Source organism: Sphaeramia orbicularis, chromosome 12, assembly GCF_902148855.1.
Source record: "Sphaeramia orbicularis chromosome 12, fSphaOr1.1, whole genome shotgun sequence".
In the NCBI taxonomy this organism is placed as follows: domain Eukaryota; kingdom Metazoa; phylum Chordata; class Actinopteri; order Kurtiformes; family Apogonidae; genus Sphaeramia; species Sphaeramia orbicularis.
The window spans coordinates 6,864,083-6,892,066 of record NC_043968.1 but is presented as its reverse complement, the minus strand read 5'-3'; the positions used below and the strand labels follow the sequence as shown (position 1 = coordinate 6,892,066).

The 27,984-nt window shown below is 35.8% G+C and overlaps 1 protein-coding gene across 1 annotated transcript in view; it reads left to right on the top strand.

Moving 5' to 3' along the window:
- niban2a (niban apoptosis regulator 2a) overlaps positions 1 to 27,984 on the top strand; it is an 82,778-nt gene that overhangs the window by 34,942 nt on the left and 19,852 nt on the right. The window contains exon 6 of the mRNA XM_030150726.1: positions 26,040 to 26,155. Coding sequence (XP_030006586.1) covers positions 26,040 to 26,155 — 116 coding nt within the window. The remainder of the gene's footprint in view (positions 1 to 26,039; positions 26,156 to 27,984) is intronic.

Below are 27,984 nucleotides of genomic sequence, written 5' to 3'. Positions count from 1 at the left end.
ACTACACTGGTAGGAGCCAGAGGTATGGAGTCAATAGTGATGGAGATGTCCTGCTGTATGGTTGGCTTAGCTGGGAAGACCAGCAGTTCAGTTTTGGACAGGTTCAGCTGAAGGTGATGGGCTTTCATCCATGCAGATATGTCAGAGAGACAATCTGAGATCCGCACTGAGACTGTGGAGTCATCAGGTGGGAATGACAGATAGAGCTGGGTATCATCAGCATAGCAATGATATGAGAAGCCGTGTGAGTGGATGATCAGACCGAGTATGTATGTGTTGTTTTGTGTGCGTGTCTGATTGTTAACCCTTTATCGGGCAAGTGACTATTTTTGGTTATTTCTGCATATATTGCAAGACAGTAAGCAACAGTTCCAGTGAGGACAGTGAGGCGACAATCTGAGGTCCAATGTGGTCTCCAGGGTCTGTCAGGTCCAATGTGGTCTCTAGGGTCTGTAAGGTCCAATGTGGTCTCCAGGGTCTGTCAGGTCCAATGTGGTCTCCAGGGTCTGTCAGGTCCAATGTGGTCTCCAGGGTCTATAAGGTCCAATGTGGTCTCTAGGGTCTGTCAGGTCCAATGTGGTCTCCAGGGTCTGTCAGGTCCAATGTGGTCTCCAGGGTCTGTCAGGTCCAATGTGGTCTCCATACTATCTACTCATTCTGTACTCTATACTCAGTACTCAGATACAGCTGCGCTGATCCCACTCATGGCAGCGTTCATTCACAGTTCAAAGAGCGACTGTGTGAGTTAGTGAAAAACTACTGACATATTTATGACAGCTGCCCTCATCAACATCAACATTAGTGTCACATTAGTGTTTCCTCTGTCGTCTCCAGGTTTATTATCACTGACATGCTGCAGCTCTTTCATAATTCATAGTTTCAGTTCTTGTTTGTTCAGTATTAATTGTCCTCCTTGTAAATCACAGCTGGACTGACTGGACAGATCCTGACCCTTTGTGCAGTAATCTACACCTGGATTTACTGCCTCTGTCCACAATAATATACATTATATAGACTAAATGTCCTCTAGAATTAACATTTATTTGCAACATAGTACACTATAAGCCCGGATAAGTAGAGTTTACTCAAAAAATTTGAGGCAAGTGATTGCACTTAAATGATTTGAGTAATGATCGACTAATCAGTTGATTTAACTTTAATGCTAAAAGTATTGAACTTAAACTATTAAGTAGAAAACACTAAAAGACAAGTTATTTGTACTTTAAATCTGTTGTAAAATCAACCCCACTATCCAACCATTCAACTCAGCATTTTAGCTTACACTGACTAATTTTCTCAATCATAGCCAGATTAATTTATCATTGATTAAACAGATTTTAAGATAATCAAACTTAAAATCCTATTTCTGACCAAAATAGTTATGAAATTATTCAATTTAATATATTGTAACATGAATGGCAGTTAGCTTATTGTCATTTGTCAGTACAGGAAGTGCTTTTAATTTGACAAAATATTCAGATTTCCATTGTACAATATTAGTTTCAGATGAACAGTAAATCCATAGTTCTTCCTCTGGCTCTGACTCATGGTGCAGCTGTACAAAAATACAAAAACAAACACAAAAAGGCCAATAAACACTGACACACACACATTAAATCCAAATGAACACTAACACCACAACCCCACTGAACCCCTGCACAGAAAAAGAACACATTTTCAACAACATGCCCAATACCCACAATGCAATGCAAAGATAAAAAGGTGTGGTCAAGACTAAAACTGAGTGATTTAATTCCATTCAACTTAAACTTTTTCGTACTTTCGACTATGTCTACAAATTAGTCGAATATACTGAACATTTTATAGTAACATCATAAAACTTAAATCATTTAAGTGCATTGTAATTAAAGCATTTTAGTAAACACAAATTCCGGGCTTACAGTGTAGAGCAAACTATTACATGATCAAAAACAAATTCATTTTAGCAAAAAAAAAAGTCTCAGTTTTGAGTGTCTGGGGTCGCCAGAAGTTTGTGATGTTAAAATGGGGTCAGGAGACAAAAAAGGATGGAAACCACTGATTTATATGATCCTTTATAAAACATTACAGAGTGTTGTCAGTACATGTACAGAGTGTGAGCGGCAGCAGTGTCAGCTCCACCCTTTCCTTAGTCCTTGTTGTCCTTTGTCGGTGGTTCAGACCAGGGCGTGTGTGAGGGTTTGTCAGTGTGAAGCCTTCACATGCCATCTGAGTGAGCCGGTTCATCTGTAAATATTACACGGTGAAAGAACGATATGTATTTTGTTTTTTGTTTTTTTTGTCTTGGTTACAACGAAGCCTTTTTTTTTTTCCAGCTCAGACAGAGGATCTAAAACACTCAGATTATGGACAGCTGCTTTATTTACCTCAGTGAAGAAGTAACAGGCCTTAAAGGGCTCAGATTTGTCTAAACCCACTTTTCTTAGTCTGTGGTTCATTTATTTGTGTATTTGGACCCTAATAGTTCATACAGTTTGAATTTGAACCCTCCAGCTGCTGCAAAACTATCTTTATATTCATTCTGGCAAAAATTGAGTGGTTTTCTACAACCTTTTTTAATTCCTGCTTAATTTGTTACATTTTATAACTAGTTACATCCTGACATTTGCTCATATCAGGTCCAGACTTCAGATAAACATTTCTCCAGTATTTCTCCATAATTGTTTGTCAGCAGCAGAGGTTGTAGTAAAAACTGAAAATATGTCCAAACTTGGAGCCCATTACCTCAAATGTTCCGTTGTTGGTTGAACAGGACAGAGCAGCACAGCCGACAACCTGGAGGGGGCGGGGCCTGAAGTGTCTCCTGTGCATTTAAAGGGCCAGCGCTCCAAACCACCTTTCTGGTGTCGTTACTCAGAAATAGGGTTGAAGATGGACCTGTGGAGTTGAATGAATGAAGAATTCAGACCCAAGCAGAGCATTTACAGTTTATGGAGACCACAGGGGAATGTGGGAAAAGGAAGAATTTCATCTAAAAAAGCAAAATATCACTGCTTTAATCTCACTGCATGAAAAGAGGCGTATCTGTACCAGGATATTCCAGTGTACACCCCTGATTTCTGGAAGTATTTGCCAGTTCCACTGTCCATACACATCTGATTCCACCAAAGAGTCTGGATGTGATCAGAAACAAGCTTTTGTGTCCAGTTTCCAGTGCTGCTCTGCAGTTCTGTTTTGCTTGCTTTTTCTAGTGCAGTGGTTTCTAACTGTTTTTGTCTCCTGACCCCATTTTAACATCACAAAATTCTGGCGACCCCAAAACTAAGACATTTTTTTTGCTAAAATTAATTTGTTTTTGATCATGTAATAGTTTGCTATACTATGTTGCAAATAAACGTTAATTTTAGAGGACATTTAGTCTATATAATGTATATTATTGTGGATGGAGGCAGTAAAGCCAGGTTTGTTCACTTATCAGCCTTATTTTTCTTAAGAAACTTTAGGTTTTTCATGGTTGTTGAGGTCATTCAGATTTTTTGTGAAAGGACAGTTTGTAAATGTGGACATTTTCATACTGTAATTGTTCTTTTTTTGACGGAGGCAGTAAATCCAGGTGTAGATTACTGCACAAAGGGTCAGGATCTGTCCAGTCACTCCAGCTGTGATTTACAAGGAGGACAATTAATACTGAACAAACAAGAACTGAAACTATGAATTATGAAAGAGCTGCAGCATCTGAAACTGACCACAATGAACATTTGACACAAACAGAACCACAGTGCTGCAGTTTCACAACCACAGTTTGTCTGTTATGGATTGGGATTGTCTCTGTCAACTCAACATAGATTTTTTTTATTAGTATGTTTTTCTTAATTTTTATCAATTACTGGAAATTCCAGGCGACCCCACGTGGGGTCCCAACCCCAGGGTTGAAAACCACTGTTCTAGTTGTTGATGTTTATGTAAGAACATTCATAAAAGTCACAAGAGAGGAAATCCAATAGTCATGAAAGTGTAATATCTTATGTAACTGAAATAATAAAACATTTACCTTTTATTAGTTTATCAAACAAAACCACCCAACCCTGAGGATCGCTTTTGTTATTTTTAGGACTTAAAGGATGAATTTAACAACATTTAAAGATTTATGTCTTGTTCCAAATACTTCTTGGGAGGCTTTTACTGTAACAAATTTACTTTCTTGACATAACTGTCTGTTTTTAAATCCCTTCTTAAAACCCATCTTTTCTCTTTGGCTTTTAAACCATGTGAGATGTTTGAAGGTACTATCTTTATTCTACTGTTTTTATTTGGTAGTGGTTTATTGTTCTTATCTATCTATCTATCTATCTATCTATCTATCTATCTATCTATCTATCTATCTATCTATCTATCTATCTATCTATCTATCTATCTATCTATCTATCTATCTATCTATCTATCTATCTATCTATCTATCTATCTATCTATCTGTGTTGTTTTTAATTGTATGGCTTTTTAATCTATTCTTGTATTTTATTCTTTTATTTGGGTTTTATTTATTCTTTTGTACAGCACTGTTTTCTTTCTTTTTTTTTTTTTTTTTTTACAGTTTCTATGTCTTTAAGGCAAGGCAAGTTTATTTGTATCGTACATTTCAGCAACAAGGCAATTCAAGGTGCTTCTTACAGGACATTGAAATACAACAACAGGGAAACAGAAACCCGTTTAAAACATAAAAGAAACATGTAAAAGGTGATTAAAAACAGCAAGTAAGAAAACAACACACAAAATCCAAAAATATAAAAACACACACATATTAAAGTAAGAGTTGCAGTGCAGAGTTTGGAAGGAGAATCTAAAATTTAAAAAGTCCAAATCCTTTTAGTCAAAGGCAGCAGTGAACAGGTGAGTCTTTAACCTTGACTTAAAAAAAACTCAGACTCTCAGATATCAGACCTGATATTTTCTGGTAGTTTGTTCCAGATCTACGGAGCATAGAAACTGAATGCTGATTCTCCGTGTTTAGTTTGACTTTTGGAACTCAGAGCAGACCTGCACCAGACCACCTGAGTGGTCTGGATGGTTCATAAATCTATCTTTTTTTTTTTTTTTTGTCAATGTATTTTTTATTTATTTTTAGTTTTTCAAACATGCAAAAAATAAGACAAACACTGAGACATATAACAGAGGAATAAGCCACCATACAAGAAAAAAAAAAAAGGGTTCCACTGTGAAATCAAAAACTTTTTGTACACAAAACACATTAACTGGAGTCAAGGTGCATTGTCAGCTGTTCTACGTAAGAAATGAAAGGTTGCCATACCACCTTAAACTTCCCCATTGATCCCTTCAATGTGTATCTAATCTTTTCTATTTTTAGAAAAAACATGACATCACATATCCATCTGCCAAAGGAGGGGGTTTGTTATTCTTCCAATTTAAAAGAATGAGTCTCCGTGCTAAAAGGGAGGAGTAGGCCTTACTATTTAATTGTGGCCTTTGCAGAGGGAGATCTTCTAATGGTACACCAAAAAGTCCGATAAAAGGGCACGGAGCAATGGTCAGACCTGAAATTATTGAATATACTTCAAATATTGAAGACCAGAATGTGGTTAGACTTGAACATGACCAGAACGTGTGAAAGAGAGTAGCAGGTGCTTGTCTACATCTGTCACAAATAGGATGAACTCCTGCGTACATTTTGGACAACTTAACTTTAGACATGTGTAGTCGGTGTACAATTTTAAACTGAATAAGACTATGCCTCGCACAAACAGAAGTAGAGTGGATTCTTTGAAGTGTACGTAACCACTGATCATCAGTAATATTTGGGCCCATATCCTTCTCCCAGTTTTCTTTTATTATTGTCAAAGAGGAACATTCCATGTCAAAAATATTTGTGTACAGTTTTGATATGGTTCCCCTGATCTCAGGCTGAATTTCTAGGACTAAATCAAGGGATGATGTCTGAGGTCGGGAAGGAAATTGATTAAAGTGATTCTGTATAAAATGTCTGACTTGTAGGTATCTGAAAAAATTTTGAGCTGGGAGAGCAAACTCCTGTCTAACCTGGTCAAATGACATAAAGATGTCCATAAATCTATCTTTAAATCTATTCTGTATTTTATTCTTCTATTTTGCTTTTAATTATTCTTCTGTACAGCACTTTGGTCCACTGCAGTTGTTTTAAAGTGCTTTACAAATAAAGTTGGATTGGAACTGAAAAAAAGTCTAGTGATGAGACAACAAACCAACTAAAAGGAATGTAAGCAATGTTGGCCCAGATGATTTCTACGTAGCTGTATTGTTCGGTGGACAGTATCGTGGACCTGGAGTCTTTTATATGAGACCTGATGTATCACATGGTGTTTCTGAAGCCTGTTTGTTTTATAAGGGTGGGGAACGACACTAAACATGCGATTAAAGTTTCCTCTTGCTGTGGTATGACTCATGTGTCATTGTGTTGAGACACAAGGCACAGACATGCCAGACAATCTGCAAACATCGTGTAATCCATTTTCCTTAGATGTGGTTCGACGGGGGGGCAGCTTTTAATTTCGTAAGAATTGCGAACTGTAGGTTGAGATTTTGCACTAGAACGTATGACATCTATCTTCACGCTCGGTGTCTTTATTGCACATTTTTGCGTATCTAAATCTGTTTACAAGCGTGTGATCTTAACTCTACAACAGAAAATCTGAATGAGTGGGAACTACGAGATAAAATAACAGATTCAGTGATAAAAGAAACGGCTGCTTCATGATCAGGCTTGTTCAGATCCTGGCTAAAAGGCAGCTGGTGTTGACAGAGATCGGAGATAAAGTGGATTATTTATAAAGGCTTTTAAATCAATTATGATCTAGAGATTTTGCATCTAAAAACTAATTTCATTCATGAAAAACCTGCTACATTTACTATGACATACAGTTAACAAAAATCTGGAATATTTGCATATGAAGAGCATGTTTAATATCACTGTAAAAAAAATCCCTATTATTGAAGATATTTACTGAATATAGCGTCTTAATCAACAACAACCATCTTAAACATATCCCTTCTGTTGATGATTTTCCTCGTATAATTTAAGGGGAACCTACATAATAACACTAATTGTGACAGTTTAGTAACAGAAGCTGATATGATAATTGGATAATAACATGTTACCTTAGCTGACCTTCATTTAGAAGCACGCACACAAAAGCATGTGGTTGCCTGCCTGTGGGCGTTCACGCATACATAACGTTACCCTGTTTGTATTGTTTCATTATGCTTCAGTAGCTGAGCTTGACTTAATATTATCTGTCATTGTGCTTTAAGTGATTGTGTCATTGTAAAGCATCAAATCACTCAGCACCCGAAGGCAGATACAAGCACAAATGAACTGTACTTTGTCCATGTTCAATGTTTTAACCATGAAGATTAGGAAAACAGTGAACAAAACAACTAAACTTCCAAATTTTAAAAATAGGACCAATGGTCCTGTAGCTTACCGGCCAAATTCAAAGCTTTAGGAAATGTATCCAGATGCCATTTATTCTCACCCAGTTCTGTGTATTTATTCTATTACAGAAATAGTCCATGTTTTGCTCATATTCCAATCAGATCTGTAAAAATTCAAATTCACACTTGATATCATTGATACTGATTTATTGGATCAATCCACTTCCTGTCTGTTATAATGGGAACATTTGTCAAAGTCGCACCAAATCCAGAATCAGATCCGGATCCATATAATTTCACTCCCTTGTGTTGACATCATCATACAGAAGCTGTATACCAAGTCTGAAGTCAATCAGAACTGGAGTTTGGGAGAAAAAGACGATTGAAATGTTTTCCCCATAAGAGCCCATGTTAAATTTTGCGTCAGTTCCGGATCCAAAAGAAGATCCTGATCAGCATGTGGACATTATGTTTGGGTCATCTCCCCATCAGGGCTGGACTGGAGACATTTACACTGGAGATCATTTATATTTACTGAGTTATTGCATCCATCCACTTCCTATCTCTTATAATGGGGACATTTGTCAAAGTGGCACCAAATCCAGAATCAGATCCAGATCCAAATAATTTCACTAACTTTTGTTGAAATCATCATAAAGAAGCTGTAGACCAAGTGTGAAGTCAATCGGAATTGTAGTTTCAGAGAAGAAGATGACTGAAAATTTTGTAACAGACGACAACGACAGATGATGACGATGAAAGACGATGACAGACGCCGCCGCCGGATGCCACATGACGACAATAGCTTATGGCCTGTCGGTAAGCTAAAAATAGGACCATTTATCAAGAATCAATAACAGGTTGAATGTGTGAGGTTGTCAGGTTCTGTTCCTGTGGTCTGGATGCACATCAATCTAACAGTAGAAGTGGGCGGGACTTTCACTGGAGGAGAACTGAACTCATTCAACCAAAGTCCATATATGACTTCTATCAGTGATCAGTAGGAACTAGATTGATATCTGGAACCGTTTACATGTTATAAACCATCAAATATGGACCATTATAAATAAAGGTAAATGTTTAATATTTCAAAAACTTGTAAAAAATTCAAAAATCAAAATTTCTAAAAGCTGTGAAATAACTTTGTAAACATTGTCCCAAGGAAGATACAAAAACTTTTTCAGATGAATCCAACCAGTAGTTTCAGAGAAGAAGACTGTTGAAATCTAGACTCTGGTGACCTCCAGTTTGAGCCTTCAAGGTCACCTAAGGTCAAAGGTCATGGACCCAAATGAAAGTCCATATATGACTTCCTATCAGTGCTCAATAGTAACTATCCTGATATCTGTAACTATTTACATGTTGTAAGTCATCAAAATGTGGGCCATTATAAGAAAAGGCAGATTTTTAAAACCCTTTAGGTTTTTCACCAGGATGACAGAACTGCTCGACCTGATTCATCCTTGTTTTGTACTGAGCAACTTCTCCACCACCCGTTGTTTTTAAGGCTTCTGCTCAATAATCCAGTCAATCTGACTAAAAAAAGTCCCACCCCAAGGCATGTTGTAATAGTAATGTTTCATCATTCAGCGTCACATATTAAAAGTACACCCATGGATTTAGAGGATTTTCAGGGTCAAAAGTAAAGAGTTGGCATTTTAGAAACAGCAGAAGTAAATGGTGTTAATACTCAACATATGTTTAATCTTTTTCAAATAAAATGCCTATTTAAAGGACAATCTACACTGTAAAAAAAAATCTGTAATTGAACAGAATTTTCACTGTTTATTTTACAGATTTTTCCTGTATTTTTAAGATACAGGAAAATATCAATGAAATGACAAAAAGACTGTGATTTTACATGTCAAATGTAAAATAACACGAAAAAACTGTAACTGTGAATAACCAGAAAATTTCCATTTTTTAAAAGAATTTTTTTCTTTTTTCACAGAAAAATACAGTTAAAATACATTTGCAAATGTATCATAATTTCACAAATATTTCTTTTCTATTTATGAGATTAAACTGTTCATTTAAAGTTTAATTCTGTAAAAAAAAATTAAAATAAAAAAAAAAACAGATAAAAATACTGACAGTATTTTTGTGAATGTATAACATGTATAAGCACTGATATATATATATATATATATATATATATATATATATAGGGAATGTGATTGTTTTAATACATACATCTTTAGGAAACATTAAAAAGTAAAAAAAAAAAAAAAAAAGCAAAATCTCATGTAAAGTTAGGGCAAAAAACTGTATTTTAATTATGGGAAATTACCATATTTTTATGAGATGGTTTTTTCCATTATTTAACAGTATTTTTTCGGCACCCCTACTGCCAGAATATTATTGTTTTTTTTCCTTGTTTTTTTTTTTACAGTATAGGGTTGTATCTGTATTGGGTGCACAACTAACCTCACTGTCCAATTTCTTTGCCACGTCATCCTCTTAAATCAGGTGGAACTGCAACTAAACGGTATGAAATGTTCCTAATAAACATGTCAAATCCCAGGGTGGATGGTGGAACACAACTGCCACATGTTTGGAATAATATGACTTCACCTCTGGGTGAGTTTCAAGCTTGGTCGCATAAGGTGTCGATCTGGGACAGAAAAACATGTCACTAAAACAAGTGTGTACATGCAAAAAATTCATCAATAATAAAACATCTAATCTGATAGTCTAATTTGACTTCGTTTAATTTTCATTGTGGGATAAGCCAACCCTGAGGTGCACGTATATCACATATTCAGAACAGGTCTATCTTATGGTTCTATGTTACAAACAACAAAATACTTGTATGTGTGACTGTGCTATGAAGGATTTCAACCTCTGACTCTACCCTGATCCTCTGAGTATTTAATGCTATGTGTTTAATACAGTATTTGGGGGTCAGTAGTGATCACATAAAACCTTTACTGATTCCTACTGTTATCAGGGTGTTTGCTCTTTATCCAAATAAAAATTCCAGACTTTTTCAAAACTGCTATTTCTCCCTCCAAGACCTTGACCTTATGTACTTTTATACTTCGTTCCTACTTTTTTTGGGTGAGACTGTACTTGTTGTGTGTTGTAGAAAAGTTCATTTTAATAAATGTATGAATGAATGAATGCATAATTCACAGTAAATTATGTTTTACTGACAGAAATGATTTCAAAACATATGAAAATCACAAAAAACCGCTATCACAGAAACAAGTTTCACTAGAATCATTCTAGTATCGACTGGTTAGTGAAATCAGATCCAGTTTTTTATATGCTTTCCTCGTGAATTTTTTTATCTTACAAGACTATGTGCCTTTGAACATACTCTTTTTTCCGGTGCTTTACACTGTAAAAAAAAAAAAAAAAAACTTAAAAAAACGATATTATTCCGGCAGCAGGGGTGCCAAAAAAATACTGTTAAATAACGGAAAAAAACATCTCATAAAAATATGTTAATTTTCCATAATTAAAATATAATTTTTTGCCCTAACTTTACATGAGATTTTGCTTTTTTTTTTGGACTTTTTAATGTTTAATAAAGAATATTTACATGTATTAAAACAATCAAGTTTCCTATAAATATGTATATAAATAATTTTCAGTGAGACTCAGTTGTCCAATCCACAGATAAAAACTGTATTTGGACAGTTTATCAGTGCTTATACATGTTATACATTCACAAAAATACATTTATTCCACATTTTTGTTGTGAAACCTCCTGTAATTACACAAGATATTTGTCAATTAACAAACAAGTCTGGTTCAACTGACAGAACAAATACTTCTTTAACGGTTAATTGTCAGTAATGTTATCTCGTTTTATTATTTTTTACAGTATTCAACTTTAAATTAACAGTTTAATCTCATAAATAGAAAAGAAATATTTGTGAAACTACGATACATTTGCAGATGTATTTTTTAACTGTATTTTTCCGTGAAAAAAAAAAAAAATCTTTTAAAAAATGGAAATTTTATGCTTCTTCACAGTTACAGTTTTTTTCATGTTATTTTACATTTGACATGTAAAATCACAGTCTGTTTTTGTCATTTCATTAATATTTTCCTGTATCTTAAAAATACAGGAAAAATCTGTAAAATAAACGGTGAAAATTCTGTTAAATTACAGAATTTTTTTTCAGTGTATTAAAACTTTCACACAAAGTTCCAGACTTTTCAAGGTCTGGAAAACAGCGTTTAAAATTTCACACTTTTCAAGACTTTGAAGGCCTGCACAAACACTCGTGTCACCACAGATGAACTGATCTGTCTGTTACTAGTGTTAGACTGAAAACGTCCTGTGCAATCCCAAAAGCTGAAGTCATTTCCTCTTTTTTTAATCTCTCTGCCTTTTTACTTCTCCATACGACCAGTCTGGGCACGCTCAGTAAATAGCAGTCTGTGCTGTACATTCCAGCTGACGGGCTGGGCTGTTACTGTTTCTCTGTTACCGGCTGATGGAGGTTAACTGTGGACATGTGTGGATTCACATAATGGGCCTGCATCGACACGCCCGCTCTCACCTGTGGCGCATCAGTGTTTTAAAGAGGACCAGAAAAAAATACTTTTCCTGCCTGTGGGTGATAAATGGTTTAACAACCTGACCCCTGACCTTCTGCAGTTTAACATACTGAACATGTACACGCATATAGGTTACATATGTACACACCTGTTATACAAGACAGCAGAAGGTCTGTATGTGGGGATCTAACCTTGTACAGACCAAGGTTATTATCGTTAACGAAAACTAACGAAATGACGAAAACTAGAATAGTACAAACATTTTCATTAACTGAAATACATAAAAACTATAATTAAAAGAAAAAAACGATAACTAACTGAAACTGTATTGTTTGTTTACAAAACTAGCTAAAACTGATAAAAATTATCGATAAAATTCCCTTCGTTTTTGTCTTTGTCAACATTGGATTGATACGAAATCGATTTATTTCGCTCTAGCAATTTTTTGTGCTGTCACCATACGACACTTTTTGGTCCGTCACTTGTGTTCACTTGTGGTTTCCAGTCGTCTTCTGGTCCCCACTCTACCTGGAAACATGGAGACTAAAGTTGGGAGAAAGCAGCAGAGTCCTGTCTGGGATTGATTTGAATATGACGACAGAGAAGAAGAGAAAAGAGACGACAAAACGAAAATTAATACTAAAACTAAACTAAAACTAAGCATTTAGAAAATAACGAAAACTAAGAAAAACTATCAAACCTGCTCTAAAAACGAATTAAAACGAACTGAATTAGAGAAAAAAAGTCAAAACTAAATAAAACTAAACTAGAATGAAAAATCCCAAACTATTAGAACCTTGTACAGACGGTATCTGAGAAGTGGATCCTGCTTTTCTAATGCGCTCACCTCATACATGTGTGCAAAAGCTTGAAATATACATCTAAATATACATCTAAATATACATCTAAATATACATCTAAATTCCTAGAGGTGATTTCACAGTTGATTTATGTGTGGATTTTACAAAAAATGTCAATTTCAAGTTTCCAAAGCTCAAAAAATGTCTCAGCAATCAACCAGCGATATTCAGTTTATGAGACTGATCTCATGAAATCATGTTGTATGTCACGCCAGTTCGAATGGCATTTGGCGTGCTATATGTATGGATTTTCATACTTTAGTGTGTTTTTCAATACCATTTGATTGTGTGTCAATTTATGCCAAGATCTCCCGTTCACATAACCCAAACCTCTCCCCCTGTCCATAACCATAACTCTAACCTTCAGTGTGTGGTATTTGACGCGGTGTGAACATACACATGGAAAGCTTATAATGTGTACAGATAACACGCCAAATAACGCCAAAAACTGCCGTGTATATTTACAAGACTCATGATATTACATTGAATTTATAATCAAGCAAACTTGAAAACACAGAATATGTATGTGGTACAGAGAATAAACTGCACTTTAAAAAAAAATCTGTAATTTAACAGAATTTTCACTGTTTATTTTACAGATTTTTCCTGTATTTTTCAGATACAGGAAAATATCAATGAAATGAAAAAAAAAACAGACTGTGATTTTACATGTCAAATGTAAAATAACATGAAAAAACTGTAACAGTGAATAACCATAAAATTTCCATTTTTTAAAAGAATTTTTTTCTTTTTTCACAGAAAAATACAGTTAAAATACATTTGCAAATGAATTGTAATTTCACAAATATTTCTTTTCTATTTATGAGATTTAACTGTTAATTTAAAGTTTAATACTGTAAAATAAATAATAAATAAATAAATTAAACCAGATAAAATTACTGACAATTAACGGTAACAGAAGTATTTGTTCTGTCAGTTGAACCAGACTTGTTTGTTCATTGACAAATATCTTGTGTAATTACAGGAGGTTTCACAACAAAAATGTTGAATAAATGTATTTTTGTGAATGTATAACATGTATAAGCACTGATAAACTGTCCAAATACCGTTTTTATCAGTGGATTGGACAACTGAGTCTCATTGAAAATCATTCATATATATATTTATAGGTAATTTGATTGTTTTAATACATGTAAATATTCTTTATTAAACATTAAAAAGTTAAAAAAAAAAAAAAAAAAGCAAAATCTCATGTAAAGTTAGGGCAAAAAACTGTATTTTAATTATGGAAAATTACCGTATTTTTATGAAATGGTTATTTTCCGTTATTTAACAGTATTTTTTTGGCACACCTGCTGCTGGAATAATACTGTTTTTTTATGTTTTTTTTTTTTTTTACCGTGTGGCAGCAGAGAAGCGTCATGCAAAGCAGTCCTTCAGCCGAACACAGACACTTTTCAAGTGATAAGATAAATACGACTCAAACGTTTAAGTCAAATGTTCCCATCAGCGCACACACAGCCCATTTGAATGCACTAAACCTCCATCTGTTGGAACCTTAATCGGTCCCCATTCAAACAGATCAGCCGCTGCTTTGCCTCACCTCAGCAGGAGGATTTGCATCCTGTTAACTCCATGAACAGATGACCTCATCATACTGTTCTGCAGCTCCTCTGATTGGTCAGTTTGTCACACGGTCAGACTGCATCGTTCAGTTTCTTCACACATTATGTCAAATAACAGACGAGACGCAGAATTAAACATCCACAACCAACAAGATGTGCTTAAAGAGGCACAAATGACTAAAAACTTTTCTCTTTGAGCAGAGTCACAATAAAATGTAGGCATAATATTTTTAACCAGTGCTGGTGGTAACTAGTTACACATAACAGTGACATATGACTACATTTTATAAAGAATTAAATATGCTCTTTCCTGCAACAAGTATGACTGTAAACTAAATGAAAAGGACAAAGCATTCCACAAATAAACACGAACTGTAACTGCAGTGAAAGCAGACAGGTAAAACATTAGGTAGATGTGTCCTGTTACTAAGGTTTAAGGGAACATAATTCAGTTTTATTTGAAACATAAGAATAATTACACACAAAACTAAAAAAACAATAAAGTGTTTTTGAATTGGAAGGAATTTCTCACAGACACATGAGTTGCATAAGGAATAAACTTGAAAACCAATCATCAATCTAAACGTAAGAAATGCATAAGAAATGTCACTGGTTTTATTTGTTTGATCATTTTTTAAACGTATACTGACATTTTTCCTACTTCCAACTAAGGCTGTGCATTGGCAAGAACCTGGCGATATGTTACAAATCACAATACTAGGATCACGATACGATATATCACAATATATCATGATACTGTTAAAAAGGCAATTTTTTGTTTGTTTCTTTTTTTTTTAAATGATTATTTCCTTGAAGAATTGAATTACAGCAGAAATCTGCACAAATACTAAACACATTTTTGTTTGATCCCAACAGGATCTAATGTTATATCACCAAACGTTCCTGTGTTCAAACTGAAATTCTGTTTTACAGACATTCCAGTTTCAGATCCTGTTCAAATGTTCAGATTCTGTTAGTTCACAACTAACATCAGAACAGGATTGGAGTTCAGTCCCAACAAAGGAACCAACATCTGCCTCTCAGACAGAAAAAAGTGCTTTTAGGATGCTTCAAATAACCATCATTTAATAAAACAGTGTTCAATAATAATAAATAAGATGTGAACAATAAAGATAAACAAAAACCAAAAATGAACCTCCGCCATATCTGCATTTGAATAAATACCTAAAAATATCGATACAGTACTTTTGAATGTCGATACAGTATTGTGAGATGAAATATCGCGATATATTGCAGAACCGATATTTTCTAACAGCCCTACTTCCAAGCTAAAATTGTTCTTAATTAAACCTAAAATTAAACCAACAGATCAATTGATACTGAGAACATTCCCATTAGCTGTGACTCTAATTCTGTATTGGGTTTGGGCTGTCAGAGCAGAAGGCAGCAGCCTGGGGTGGACGTGAGGCCGTCTGCAGGGCACAGCATTAGCAGTCAGAGATGGTCCTCAGATGCCACTGGGCCACTGAAGAACCATCCATCACAGCCCACTGTCCACCCCCCCACCCCCCCACAGCCTCTAAAACCAGCCACCAGCCTACCGCTGCCATTCACAGACCTCAGACTAATTCCACTCAGCAAGGAGAGACACGCAACGTGAACCATAAAAGAACACTTGGACCCAGGTTTATTTCCTGTCAGCAGCAGAACGCTCCCCGTCGAGAACTTTAAAGTCCTGACATTTATGTTCTCTCTGGTATTGACAGACAACATGTTCGTTAAACAGTAAAATAGAACCTATGCTGCGTTCCAGTCCACCCATAACTCCTGTTTTTCCATCCTTCTACTGGTGGAAATGCACTGGAATGTTCAGTCAAACCTGTGACTTCCACCCGTGAACTCGTACTAGATCCATGTTCTCCCAGTTCTGAGTTCTGATGTCATGCCGCAATGGCGCCCCCCCATGGATGTGGTGTTTGTGCAAATTGTTTAGTAAAACAAGGTATTGCTCTGACATTATTTATCTGCAAATGTTCTGTATTAGCAGCAGCTGCTCTAGTGTTAGCTAGTTTTCAGTCCAATGAGTGACAGAATAAATTAAAACCAAATATGAATCCAAATAAACAAATAACATCAAAGGTAGAACAGCTTCTCTTGCCTTATGCACCGTTTTTCCTCCTCTGTTTCCCTCAAATAAACAAAGAACAAACACCTTTAGTGATAGAAATGACTGTAAATGAACATAACGTACGGTCCACCATGCTGGTTTGTTTACATCTAACTCCCATAATTCCTTGCGCTCAGGCAGTTTGGTGTGATTTGCCTGGAACGTTACAAAGTGGTGAGTTGTGGTTTGAAGTCGTGACTTACGAGCTCAAAAACTGGCCTGGAATGCAACATTATATCTAGGGATTCCATTATTGATATTGCTTTTCGATCTGATTCCTTTTTCTTATCGATTCTCATTGGGTGAGGGAACAAAAGAGTACAAACAGGTGTGTTTGCATCAACTGTCTTTTATATTTCCATCTGGACAGAAAATAGAACATGTACAGTATGAACAAATAATGACAGATGACGCCGGACCTGGTTTTTGGGGGGGGGGGTGCAGTGAAAGTGAAACTAAAGACTCTACTAATTCCTCTACTGCTGCATTTCCACCACATGGAACCGGTTTGACTCAGCTCGGCTTGTCTCCCGTTGTTGTGCACCTCATTTTCTTTCCTCTACCTTCAGAAACTTGTATTTGGGTACGACGTTTGTTGCCCACACCGGAACCGGAACTGGCCCAGCGTTCACTCTGCCGCTACATTCACAAGCACGGCTAAGTAGAGAATCAAATACGTGACATTCCTGTAAATGAATCCCATGCTGTGGACAAATGTTTGAGCAGATTGGAGGGATTCCACCCGTTAGAAGAAATGGAAGCTTTGACAGAGTTCCAGTGGACCTGGTGTGGTCTGTTTGGACCTGGTGTGGTCTGTTTGGACCTGGTATGGTCTGTTTAGACCTGGTGTGGTCTGTTTGGACCTGGTATGGTCTGTTTAGACCTGGTGTGGTCTGTTTGGACCTGGTATGGTCTGTTTAGACCTGGTGTGGTCTGTTTAGACCTGGTGTGGTCTGTTTGGACCTGGTATGGTCTGTTTAGACCTGGTGTGGTCTGTTTAGACCTGGTGTGGTCTGTTTGGACCTGGTGTGGTCTGTTTAGACCTGGTGTGGTCTGTTTGGACCTGGTGTGGTCTGTTTAGACCTGGTGTGGTCTGTTTGGACCTGGTGTGGTCTGTTTAGACCTGGTGTGGTCTGTTTAGACCTGGTGTGGTCTGTTTAGACCGTTTCTGCCTCAACACCATGTTGGCTACGTTCTGACCAAACAATGCAGCGTATGTGTGATGTCATCGCGCATGCACAACGAAGGCAGAATGGATTAGCAGAATCGTTATGCAGGCAGGCAAACGATTCCAAGGAATCGAGCTACTGGGAACCGGTTCTCAAAAAGAACCATTTCTTGATTCCCATCCCTAATTATATCCCAGTATCTCACCGGTGTGTTCTATCAAGAATCAATAAATAGTTGAATGTGTGAGGTTGTCAGGTTCTGTTCTATGTTCCAGTCCTGTGGTCTGGATGCAGGAGCTCAATGTCCTAATAGAAGTGGGTGGTAGGCACGGGCGTTGTTAGACCTCATGTGCTTATTTTTTTAAATAAACAAATGAGTAAATAGATACATGTCCCCTTCATCATTGGCGCCTGGAACCGTACGTCCGCATGGCCCGTGTGTACCTCATGTGTACTGAGTGAAATTTGACCCCCTGATTGCAAATTTGTTTTTGCAATTTTTTTTTAAAGCCTGGATGTTTTCAAATTTTCAAGTCCTAGTGATGTATCTGGTGGCACTTTGACTGCAGGAGAACTCAACTAATTCAATCACAGTCCATATATGACTTCTATCAGTGATCAATAGGAACTGTATTGATATCTGTAACCATGTACATGTTATAAACCATCAAAATATGGACCATTAGAAGTAAAGGAAGATTTTTAATATTTCAAAAAATTGAAGTCAAAATTTGTCAAAACTGTGAAGAAACTTGTAGACGTTGTTTGAAGGAAGTCACATGGAAAATGTGAAATGAGTCCGACCTGTAGTTCAGTAGTTTCAGAGAAGAAGATTGTTGAAATGTAGACATTGGTGACCTTGAGTTTGACCCTTCAAGGTCACTGAAGGTCAAAAGTCATCGATCCAAATGAAAGTCCAAATATGACTTCCTATCAGTGCTCAATAGAAACTATAGTAATATCTCTAACCATTTCCATGTTATAAATTATTAAAATTTGGACGATTTTGAATATTTCAAAAAATTAATAAAAAAAAAAAAAAAAAAGTAAAAATCTAAAATTCTCAAAACTGTGAACAAATGTTGTAGACATTGTCCCAAGGAAACTACAGAAAAAGTTCGAAATGAATATGACCAGCAGTTTCGGCTGAGAAAATGTTTGAAGAAATTGCTAACAAAGATGATGACGAAGACGACAAAGACACCGGACACAATAGCTCATAGCCTATTGAACGGTGAGCTAAAAATGAGCTGCTGCACAATATCCAACTTAAAGATATCATATCATCTGGAGAGTTTAAGGATTTTGATGATTATTTCTTCTTATTTGTCTGAAAAGTTATGCATTTTTCAATATTTTTGTACCAATATTACTACAATTATACATTTTGGACGATAGCTTAAAAAAATATGAAACAAATCAGCGTAAATAAATGCTGGTTGTGTCTGAAATAAGGTTATTATCGCTAACGAAAACTAACGAAATGACGAAAACTAGAATTGAAAAAACATTTTCATTAACTGAAATAAATAAAAACTATAATTAGAAGAAAAAAACAATAACTAACTGAAACTGTATTGTGTGCTTACAAAAACAACTACAACATATAAAAATTATGATTAAAATTCCCTTAGTTTTCGTCTTTGTCGATGTTGGACTGATACAAAATTGATTTTTTTCGCTCAAGCAATTTTAGCTAGCGGCACCATACAGCACTTCAGGGTCTGTCACATCTCGTCACTTGTCCTGTTTGAGATTTATGTGAATACAATGACAAAGATGTGAAAAAAAATAAAACTAAACTAAAACTAAGCATTTACAAGAAAACGAAAACCTTCACATTTACATTACTAAAACTAATAAAAACTAACAAACTTGCTCTAAAAACTAATTAAAACTAACTAAATTTGAGGAAAAAAAAAAGTCAAAACTAAATAAAACTAAACTATAAAGAAAAATCCAAAACTATTTGAACCTTGGTCTGAAATAACTCTATTCACACATTCACTGGTGCCATCAGTTCACCCAGTAGCGGGCATGAGGTGGAGATTTCAGATATTTCTTTCTAGTGGCAGCAAACTCAGCACAGTTTTTTTTTTTTTTTTTTTTTTTCTGTTTCTTTAGTTTAGCCACTTCTTCTTATAATAGTAGGGGAAACCCAGCACTCACTTTCATTGAGTAGTTGAAGGAATCTGGAAAATTGCATTAGGCGGTCTTTAGATGTGTGTTAGTGATGTCTGTGGCTCATGGTATGTTTCTGTCAGTGTTTATTGTACTGTGGGTTTGGCCGCTGCTATAGATCTGCACCATATGGGGAAATCCTACTCATGCATGACGCAGCAGCAGCAGCAGCACAGTGAGTGTTTGGGAGAAATGTTCAACCCAGACTGGTGTCAAGTCAGTCAGAATCTCAGATCAAACTGGTTGATGGGGTTTGAATGTCAATTATATTTAAGTTAAATAAGGTTACACACACCAAGGTTATTATCGTTAACGAAAAACTAACAAAATGACGAAAACTAGAACTGTAAAAACATTTTTGTTAACTGAAATAAATAAAAACTATAATTAAAAGAAAAAAATTATAACTGAAACTGTATTGTGTGTTTATGAAACTAAATGAAACGGATAAAAATTATGGATAAAATTTCCTTCGTTTTCGTCTTTGTCAATATTGGATTGATACGAAATCGATTTATTTCGCTCTAGCAATTTTAGCTAGCGGCGCCATATGACACTTTTTGGGCCGTCACTTGTGGTTTCCAGTCGTCTTCTGGTCCCCACTCTACCTGGAAACATGGAGACTAAAGTTGGGAGAAAGCAGCAGAGTCCTGTCTGGGATTTATTTGAATACGACGACAGAGAAGAAGAGAAAAAATATGAAAAAACTAAAACTTAACTAAAACTAAGCATTTAGAAAAAAAATGAAAACTAATACAAACTAGCAAACCTGCTCTAAAAACTAATTAAAACTGAATTAGAGAAAAAAAAGAGTAAACTAAATAAAACTAAACTAAAATGAAAAATCTAAAACTATTAGAACCTTGGTACAGACGGTATCTGAGAAGTGGATTCTGCTTTTCTAATGCACTGACCTCAAACACGTATGCAAAAGCTTGAAATATACATACATATACAAAACTAAAATTAATACTAAAACGACACTGAAACTAAACCAAAACTAAGCATTTAGAAAAAAATGAAAACTAATAAAAACTATCAAACCTGCTCTAAAAACGAATTAAAACGAACTGAATTAGAGAAAAAAAAAGTCAAAACTAAATAAAACTAAACCATATTGAAAAATCCAAAACTATTAGAACCTTGATTCACACTACTGTAGATCTGTAGGTCCAGGAACTCTTCCCTGACTGTTACTAAAATCACACCAACCAGAGCATGGTGAGCAGGCCAGGGCGGGAAATGCCTGAAAAAAAAGGAGTCTGGTAAGTACTGCCACATGTTCCATTCCTACACAGTGCACACACACACACAGCAGTGGAGAGGCTGTAATCTGTTCGGAAATCTGACTGGGTTTTTGGACACATGAAGAATGGGCAGTGGTTTACGGGCCTGGCAGATTGTCAGAAAGTATTTTCAGTCTTTTTTTGGCTCCGAGTGAAACATTCTCTTCACGTAACACTGAAAATTCACTTTGCAAAATCTAAGACTGGGTATGTGAACAGGGAAGAGGAGGCTGATTTAGATTCAAAATCTTATTTCTATCCTTATAAGTGCCCTAAATATGTTCAATTTCACAACCATAGTCTACAATTTTTGCCTTTAAGTTGTTTTTTTTTGTATTTCTTATGCTGTTTTTATCAGATTTTAATTACCTTCGCCAAGGAGGTTTTGTTTTTGCCAGGGTTTGTTTGTTTGTTTGTTTGTTTGTTTGTTAGCAACATAACTGAAAAAGTTATGGATGGATTTTGATGAAATTTTCAGGAAATGTCCGAAATGGGACGAGTAACAAATGATTAGATTTTGGGAATGATCTGGATCACTGTCTGGATCCAGGAATTTTTAAAAGGATTCTTTATCATTGGGAGATTGGGATATTTTCAACATATGTATGTGGAACTCCACAATGCACGGCCAGAGTGCTTGGTTAAAAAAAAAAAAAAAAAAAAGTTCCCATCAGGTTCTACAAAATATTGAAAATTGATCTGGATCTTCACAAAATTCTGGATACCATGATCCAGAACAGGAAAAAATAGTGGAGTTTTGGAATTTTCATCTTAAAAAAGACGATAGTATCAATGCTAAGGGTCTAAGTCCAAAGTCCAGGTATTATTTTTAGTAGATCACAGCATGGGAGACTGAGCTGCCTTGGTGGAGGTCTGTGTGCTTTTCTAGTTTGTCTTTGTTTTTATGATGGTTGTATTTTGTTGCTCTTAGCCCGCTTTGCATCCTGTGTTATCACTGTTTTTACTTACTTATTTCCTTGGTTTATGTTTCGTGTGCAGAACTTTGGCCAGCTGTAAAGTTCTTAAAGTGCTTTATAAATAAAGTTGGGATGGTATGGTATGGTAAGTTCGTTCCCAGTGACCAGTCTTGAAAACTGAGGCCAAGACAAGCTAAAATCTTGACAATTCAGTCGTCAGTGCAGAATTAGTGAAGCGAGGAGCCGGCTTCCTGTCTGGCTCTGCCCCTTTACTTCTTGGACATTTCCTGTCTTTGTCAGCTCCGTCTGAGTCACAGACTTACAGCCCAAGACAAAACATTTAACAGACGCAAAGGCTACGGAGACACAAGACCATGCATTATCTAGTATTTTAGACAAAACCGTCATCTTATCTCATGACACCTTGAGACGGTACTAACTGTAGCCACGTCTGCACGACATAAACAAAGGGCTCATGCACTTTTTCCTTTTCAGAAGTTGATATGTTTCAGGATTTCTTCATAAGTTTTCAAACTGTATTTGACACCTGTGTACAGACAGGTGGAGCATGTGCAGTATGTTTTATGTACAGTCTATAAATGAAATGTACAGGTCAAATTAGTCAGTAGTGATTAAATTCAGTAGTTGGTAATGTTTCCTTTTTTTTAATGTATAGCCAAAAAGCAAGTTTTTCTTTCTAACAGTAATTTCATATATAGACAGTTTCCCAAGATTTACATACATAACCATGGACAGTATATAATAGGACTGTAAGAAAATATCAGTTCTGCAGTATATCGCAATATATTTCATTTCACAATACTGTATTGATATTAAAAAGTACTGTATTACTGTATTACTGCAGATATGGCAGAGGTAAATTTTTGTTTTGCTTTTATTTATTATTATTTAACACTCTTTTATTAAATAATGTTCGTATCTTTGGATTGAACTCAAATCCTGTTCTGATGTTAGTTGTGAACTAATAGAATCTGAACATTTGAACAGGATCTGAAACTGGAATGTCTGTAAAACAGAATTTCAGTTTGAACACAGGAACATTTTGTGATATAACATTAGATCCTGTTGGGATCAAATAAAAATGTGTTTAGTATTTGTGCAGATTTCTGCTGTAATTCAATTCTTCAAGGAAATAATCATTAAAAAAGAAAAAAAAGAAAGAAATTGCCTTTTTAACAGTATCATGATATATCATGATATATCGTATCGTGATCCTAGTATTGTGATTTGTATCGTATCACCAGATTCTTGCTGATACACAGCCCTAGTTGGTAATATTTCCTTTCCTTTCCTGTCCTATCCTATCCTTTCCTTTCCTTTTAATGTGTAGCCAAAAAGCACATTTTTCTTTCTAAAAGTACTTTCATATATAGACAGTTTTCTAAGATTTACATACATAACCATGTACAGTATAGAACATAGTGGTAGTGTTTTAAGTGGCCACAGGAAAAATGCAACGGAAGAATCAGTCTTTTTTTTTTTATTTCAGGGAAGAGCTGCTCTGAAGGACGAACTGCTAATTATAGTTTTGTTTTCTTCCATCCACCTGTTTGTACTCTTCTGTGAGACTGTACAACTTTCAGCAGTGTCCCATGTGCTGTGGCCTTGAAAAACACTTCAGATACTCATGTATTTTCATCACATAAACACAACCACCACATGATAAGAGCCAACTTCCTAAAAACACATGGCTGTTGCCGAGCTGCAGCTATTGTCCTGACGTCTGGGAGGGGCTGTTACCATAGCAACCACATGAAAGCTGTCCTCCAACAAGCCAGCACCTTCCCGTTTCTGGAGATGACACAGTGGTGTGTGACAGAGTTGGTTACTGGATTTAACATTGCCCAAATTAATACTCACAGACTGTTTCCCATTGGTGACTCTGACATTAATGGAAACTGTTGTCACTGCGGGATTCGACGGAAACAAATGTCCTTAGACTTTGTCATCTTACTACTACCAAGTAAGAACTCACTGTAAACATCCAATGTGGGAGACTGACTTTAACAACGCACAAAGAAATCATGCAAGTCCAAAAAAAGTCATCAGTCTAGCTGAAACTGGATCTCAGGGTGTTCCCTATCATTATATGACCTAACCACCCTTAAGCTGTGCCTATAGGCTGATATTTATCGCTCTGGAAAGACAAGATCCAGTTTTACTCCAACTTAGAAGGTCTTTATATTATTCATGATGGCGTCATATTTGTGTTAACAATATTGGAAATTTTGAACGCTCCAAGTATCAGTGTAAATATGTTACTTTGCAGTGGGCATTGTGTGACAGTGTTAGTGGCATTAATGTTTCTAAGCTGGTGAGTGGATTTAAGTCTGAGGAGATTTTAAAGGTCTATGAGCAGTGAGTGTTTTATTGCACTGAAACCAGCAACTGAACCTGAAGTGTAAGTGATATCAAGTTCACTTACAGTTCAGTGAAATCAAGTTCTGTTCAAGAATATTTCTGCAGCAAGGTCTGTAAGGCCAAAATAAGCAGAAAAAGGGAAAAATCTAACTGACAAATGAAGATGGCAGATGTCAAAGATAAGCTAAAAGACTGGAAACTGACTGAATTGATCTCCTTGAATGCTTTTAAACCAAAATGATCAAAGTACTAGACACAAACTCAATAACTTGAACTTGTTTTTCATAGTTTTACTTGTACTGTAATTTTTTTGTATGTTGTAACTGTATGTTGTATTTCATGCTGCCTCTTGGCCAGGACTCCCGTGAAAAAGGGGTTGTTATGCTACGTTCCAGGCAACCTGCAACTCGTGTTTTTCCAACCTTCTACCAGTGGAAATGCACTGGAATGGCAGTCAAACTCGTGAATTCCCACCTGTGAACTTGTACTAGATCGATGTATTCCCAGTTCCGAGCTCTGACGTCACGTAGCGCGTGAAACAACAATGGCGGCCCCCATGGATGAGGTGTTTATGCAGATTTTTTATTAAAACAAAGTATTGTTCTGACATTATTTATCCACAAATGTTCTGCATAATCAGCAGCTACTGTACTGTTAGCCAGTTTTCAGTCCACTGAGGACAAGAATAAACTGGAAAAGCACTCGGAGAGCGCAGACACCCGCTAAGGCAGATCAGTGCCCCCCCCTCTGATCACCACCAAAATTTCATCATTTGTTCCTTGTGCCAGTATCAACATTTCCTGAAATTTTCATCCAAATCCGTCCATAACTTTTTGAGTTATCTTGCACACAGACAGACAAACAAACCAACGTCGGCAAAAACAGAACCTCCTTGGTGGAGGTCATTAATACCAAATACGTATCCAAGTATATAGATAATGAAACTTAAAAGCTATAACAGCTTCTCTTGCCTTATGCGCCGTTTTAACTCCTCTGTTTCCCTCCCTGAACGTACAATAAGCCCCGTACGGTCCACCATGCTGGTTTGTTTACATCTAACTCCCACAATTCCTTGCGCTCAGGCAGTTTGGCGTGACTTGCCTGGAACATTACAGAGTTGGTAGTCGTAGTTTGAAGTCGTGACTTACAGCCTCAAAAACCTGCCTGGAACACAGTATCAATCTCAATGGTATCTGTTTTTCCTGGCTAAATAAAGGTTAAATAAAATAAAATAAAAATAAGGAGCTCATACAGACAGAGTGAATGATCCTGACAGGAATCGACGCACAGCAAGAATTCAGTGAGCTGCTAATGGTTACAGACGTCCCACTGCGGACTAATCCTGGTTTCATCAGAATCATTTTTCCACACGGCACAGTTACAGTTACCTCATCAATGAACCTATTTGTTTTGTAACATCAGTCCAAACTTCTACACAGATTCAGGTTTTTACTCTAATAACAACATCAAAAAGTCACTCTAACTCTAAGTCCTCCTGAAACCTGGGAAAAACCCTGACATGGAAACTGCAGTCATTGTGGGTTAAAAAAAAAACCATACAGGTCCAAAACATTCATCAAACCTTGTGAAATTGGACATGGGGTCTTTCCTTTTTGAACCAAACATCTGTTCTTGTCTTTCCTGTGCCCTCAGGTCTGTCAGAGGACTGCCCAGTTCAGACACCAGCCTTCACCGACGCTGTCCGGCTCCACAGACAAGCCAAGGGTCACTATGGGACATGGGATATGATGTGTGGAGAGCCCCCACAGGTCTGGGACACTCACACACAAATACACTGCAAAAATCTAAATCTTACAGAGTGTATTTTTATCATTTCTGGTCAAAATATTTCATCACACTTAACATAACACTATACATATATACATATACACACACACACACACACACATATATATATATATATATATATATATATATATATATATATATATATATATATATATAGTTCAGGTCAGGTAATAGCTGAAACCCAAATGATTTTCTATCAATGATGAGGCAGGGCAGCTCGTCATAGAAATATACTTCACACATCACTCAAGAAAACACTCTATCTACGTCATGAACACACACCTTCTCCTTACACTACAGGGCAACAGTCCATCAACACAAGAGCCCGCCCCTCCTCAACAGACCAGCATGCACCAGGACACACATACACACTGTAGACTACATAAAGAGACCCTTTCAATCACCCACCAGAGCTTTTAAGAGACTCTTTGTGTGTTTACCTTTTCTTCAGTATGTCAAAAAATCCCTATGTTACTAATCTTATTTTTATTTTACATATATTACCCACGTACTTGTACATGTACACTAGTGTTTATCACAAAATGGTCAAAAACTAAGTAACTGTAGCTTTTAGGGGGACTTATACTTATGAAGAAGTGTAGAGGTTAAGAATATAGTTTTGGCACTAACTGGCACTTATACATCATCATACAGCAGTCAGTTGTTAAGATTAGCACAAGTACTGTTAACGTTAGCCTCTGATGTTAGCTTGAAGAGTTGAAGCTAACAGGTGATGTAGCTAGCTTCTTTGCAAATAACAGTGAGGCTTTGGTACATACGGCTGTTTCACACAAATATGTAATTTTTGCAAAATAAAATAATGTACAGAATCGTTTTGAGCTATCTCAGTTTAGCTAAATAAAAATAATGTACAGAATCGTTTTGAGCTATGAGTTTAGCTAAATAAAAATTATGTACAGAATCTTTCTGAGCTATCTAAGTTTAGCTAAATAAAAATAATATACAGAATCGTTTTGAGCTAAGTTTAGCTAAATAAAAATAATGTACAGAATCGTTTTGAGCTATCTAAGTTTAGCTAAACAAAAATAATGTACAGAATCATTTTAAGCTATCTAATTTTAGCTAAATAAAAATAATGTACAGAATTGTTTTGAGCTAACTAAGTTTAGCTAAATAAAAATAATGTACAGAATCATTTTAAGATAAGTTTAGCTAAATAAAAATAATGTACAGAATCGTTTTAAGCTATCTAAGTTTAGCTAAATAAAATAATGTACAGAATCATTTTAAGCTATCTAAGTTTAGCTAAATAAAATAATGTACAGAATCATTTTAAGCTATCTCAGTTTAGCTAAATAAAATAATGTACAGAATCGTTTTGAGCTACCTAAATTTAGCTAAATAAAAATAATGTACAGAATCGTCTTGAGCTAACTAAGTTTAGCTAAATAAAAATAATGTACAGAATCGTTTTGAGCTATCTAATTTTAGCTAAATAAAAATAATGTACAGAATTGTTTTGAGCTAACTAAGTTTAGCTAAATAAAAATAACGTACAGAATCATTTTAAGATAAGTTTAGCTAAATAAAAATAATGTACAGAATCGTTTTAAGCTATCTAAGTTTAGCTAAATAAAATAATGTACAGAATCATTTTAAGCTATCTAAGTTTAGCTAAATAAAATAATGTACAGAATCATTTTAAGCTATCTAAGTTTAGCTAAATAAAATAATGTACAGAATCCTTTTAAGCTATCTAAGTTTAGCTAAATAAAAATAATATACAGAATCGTTTTGAGCTAAGTTTAGCTAAATAAAAATAATGTAC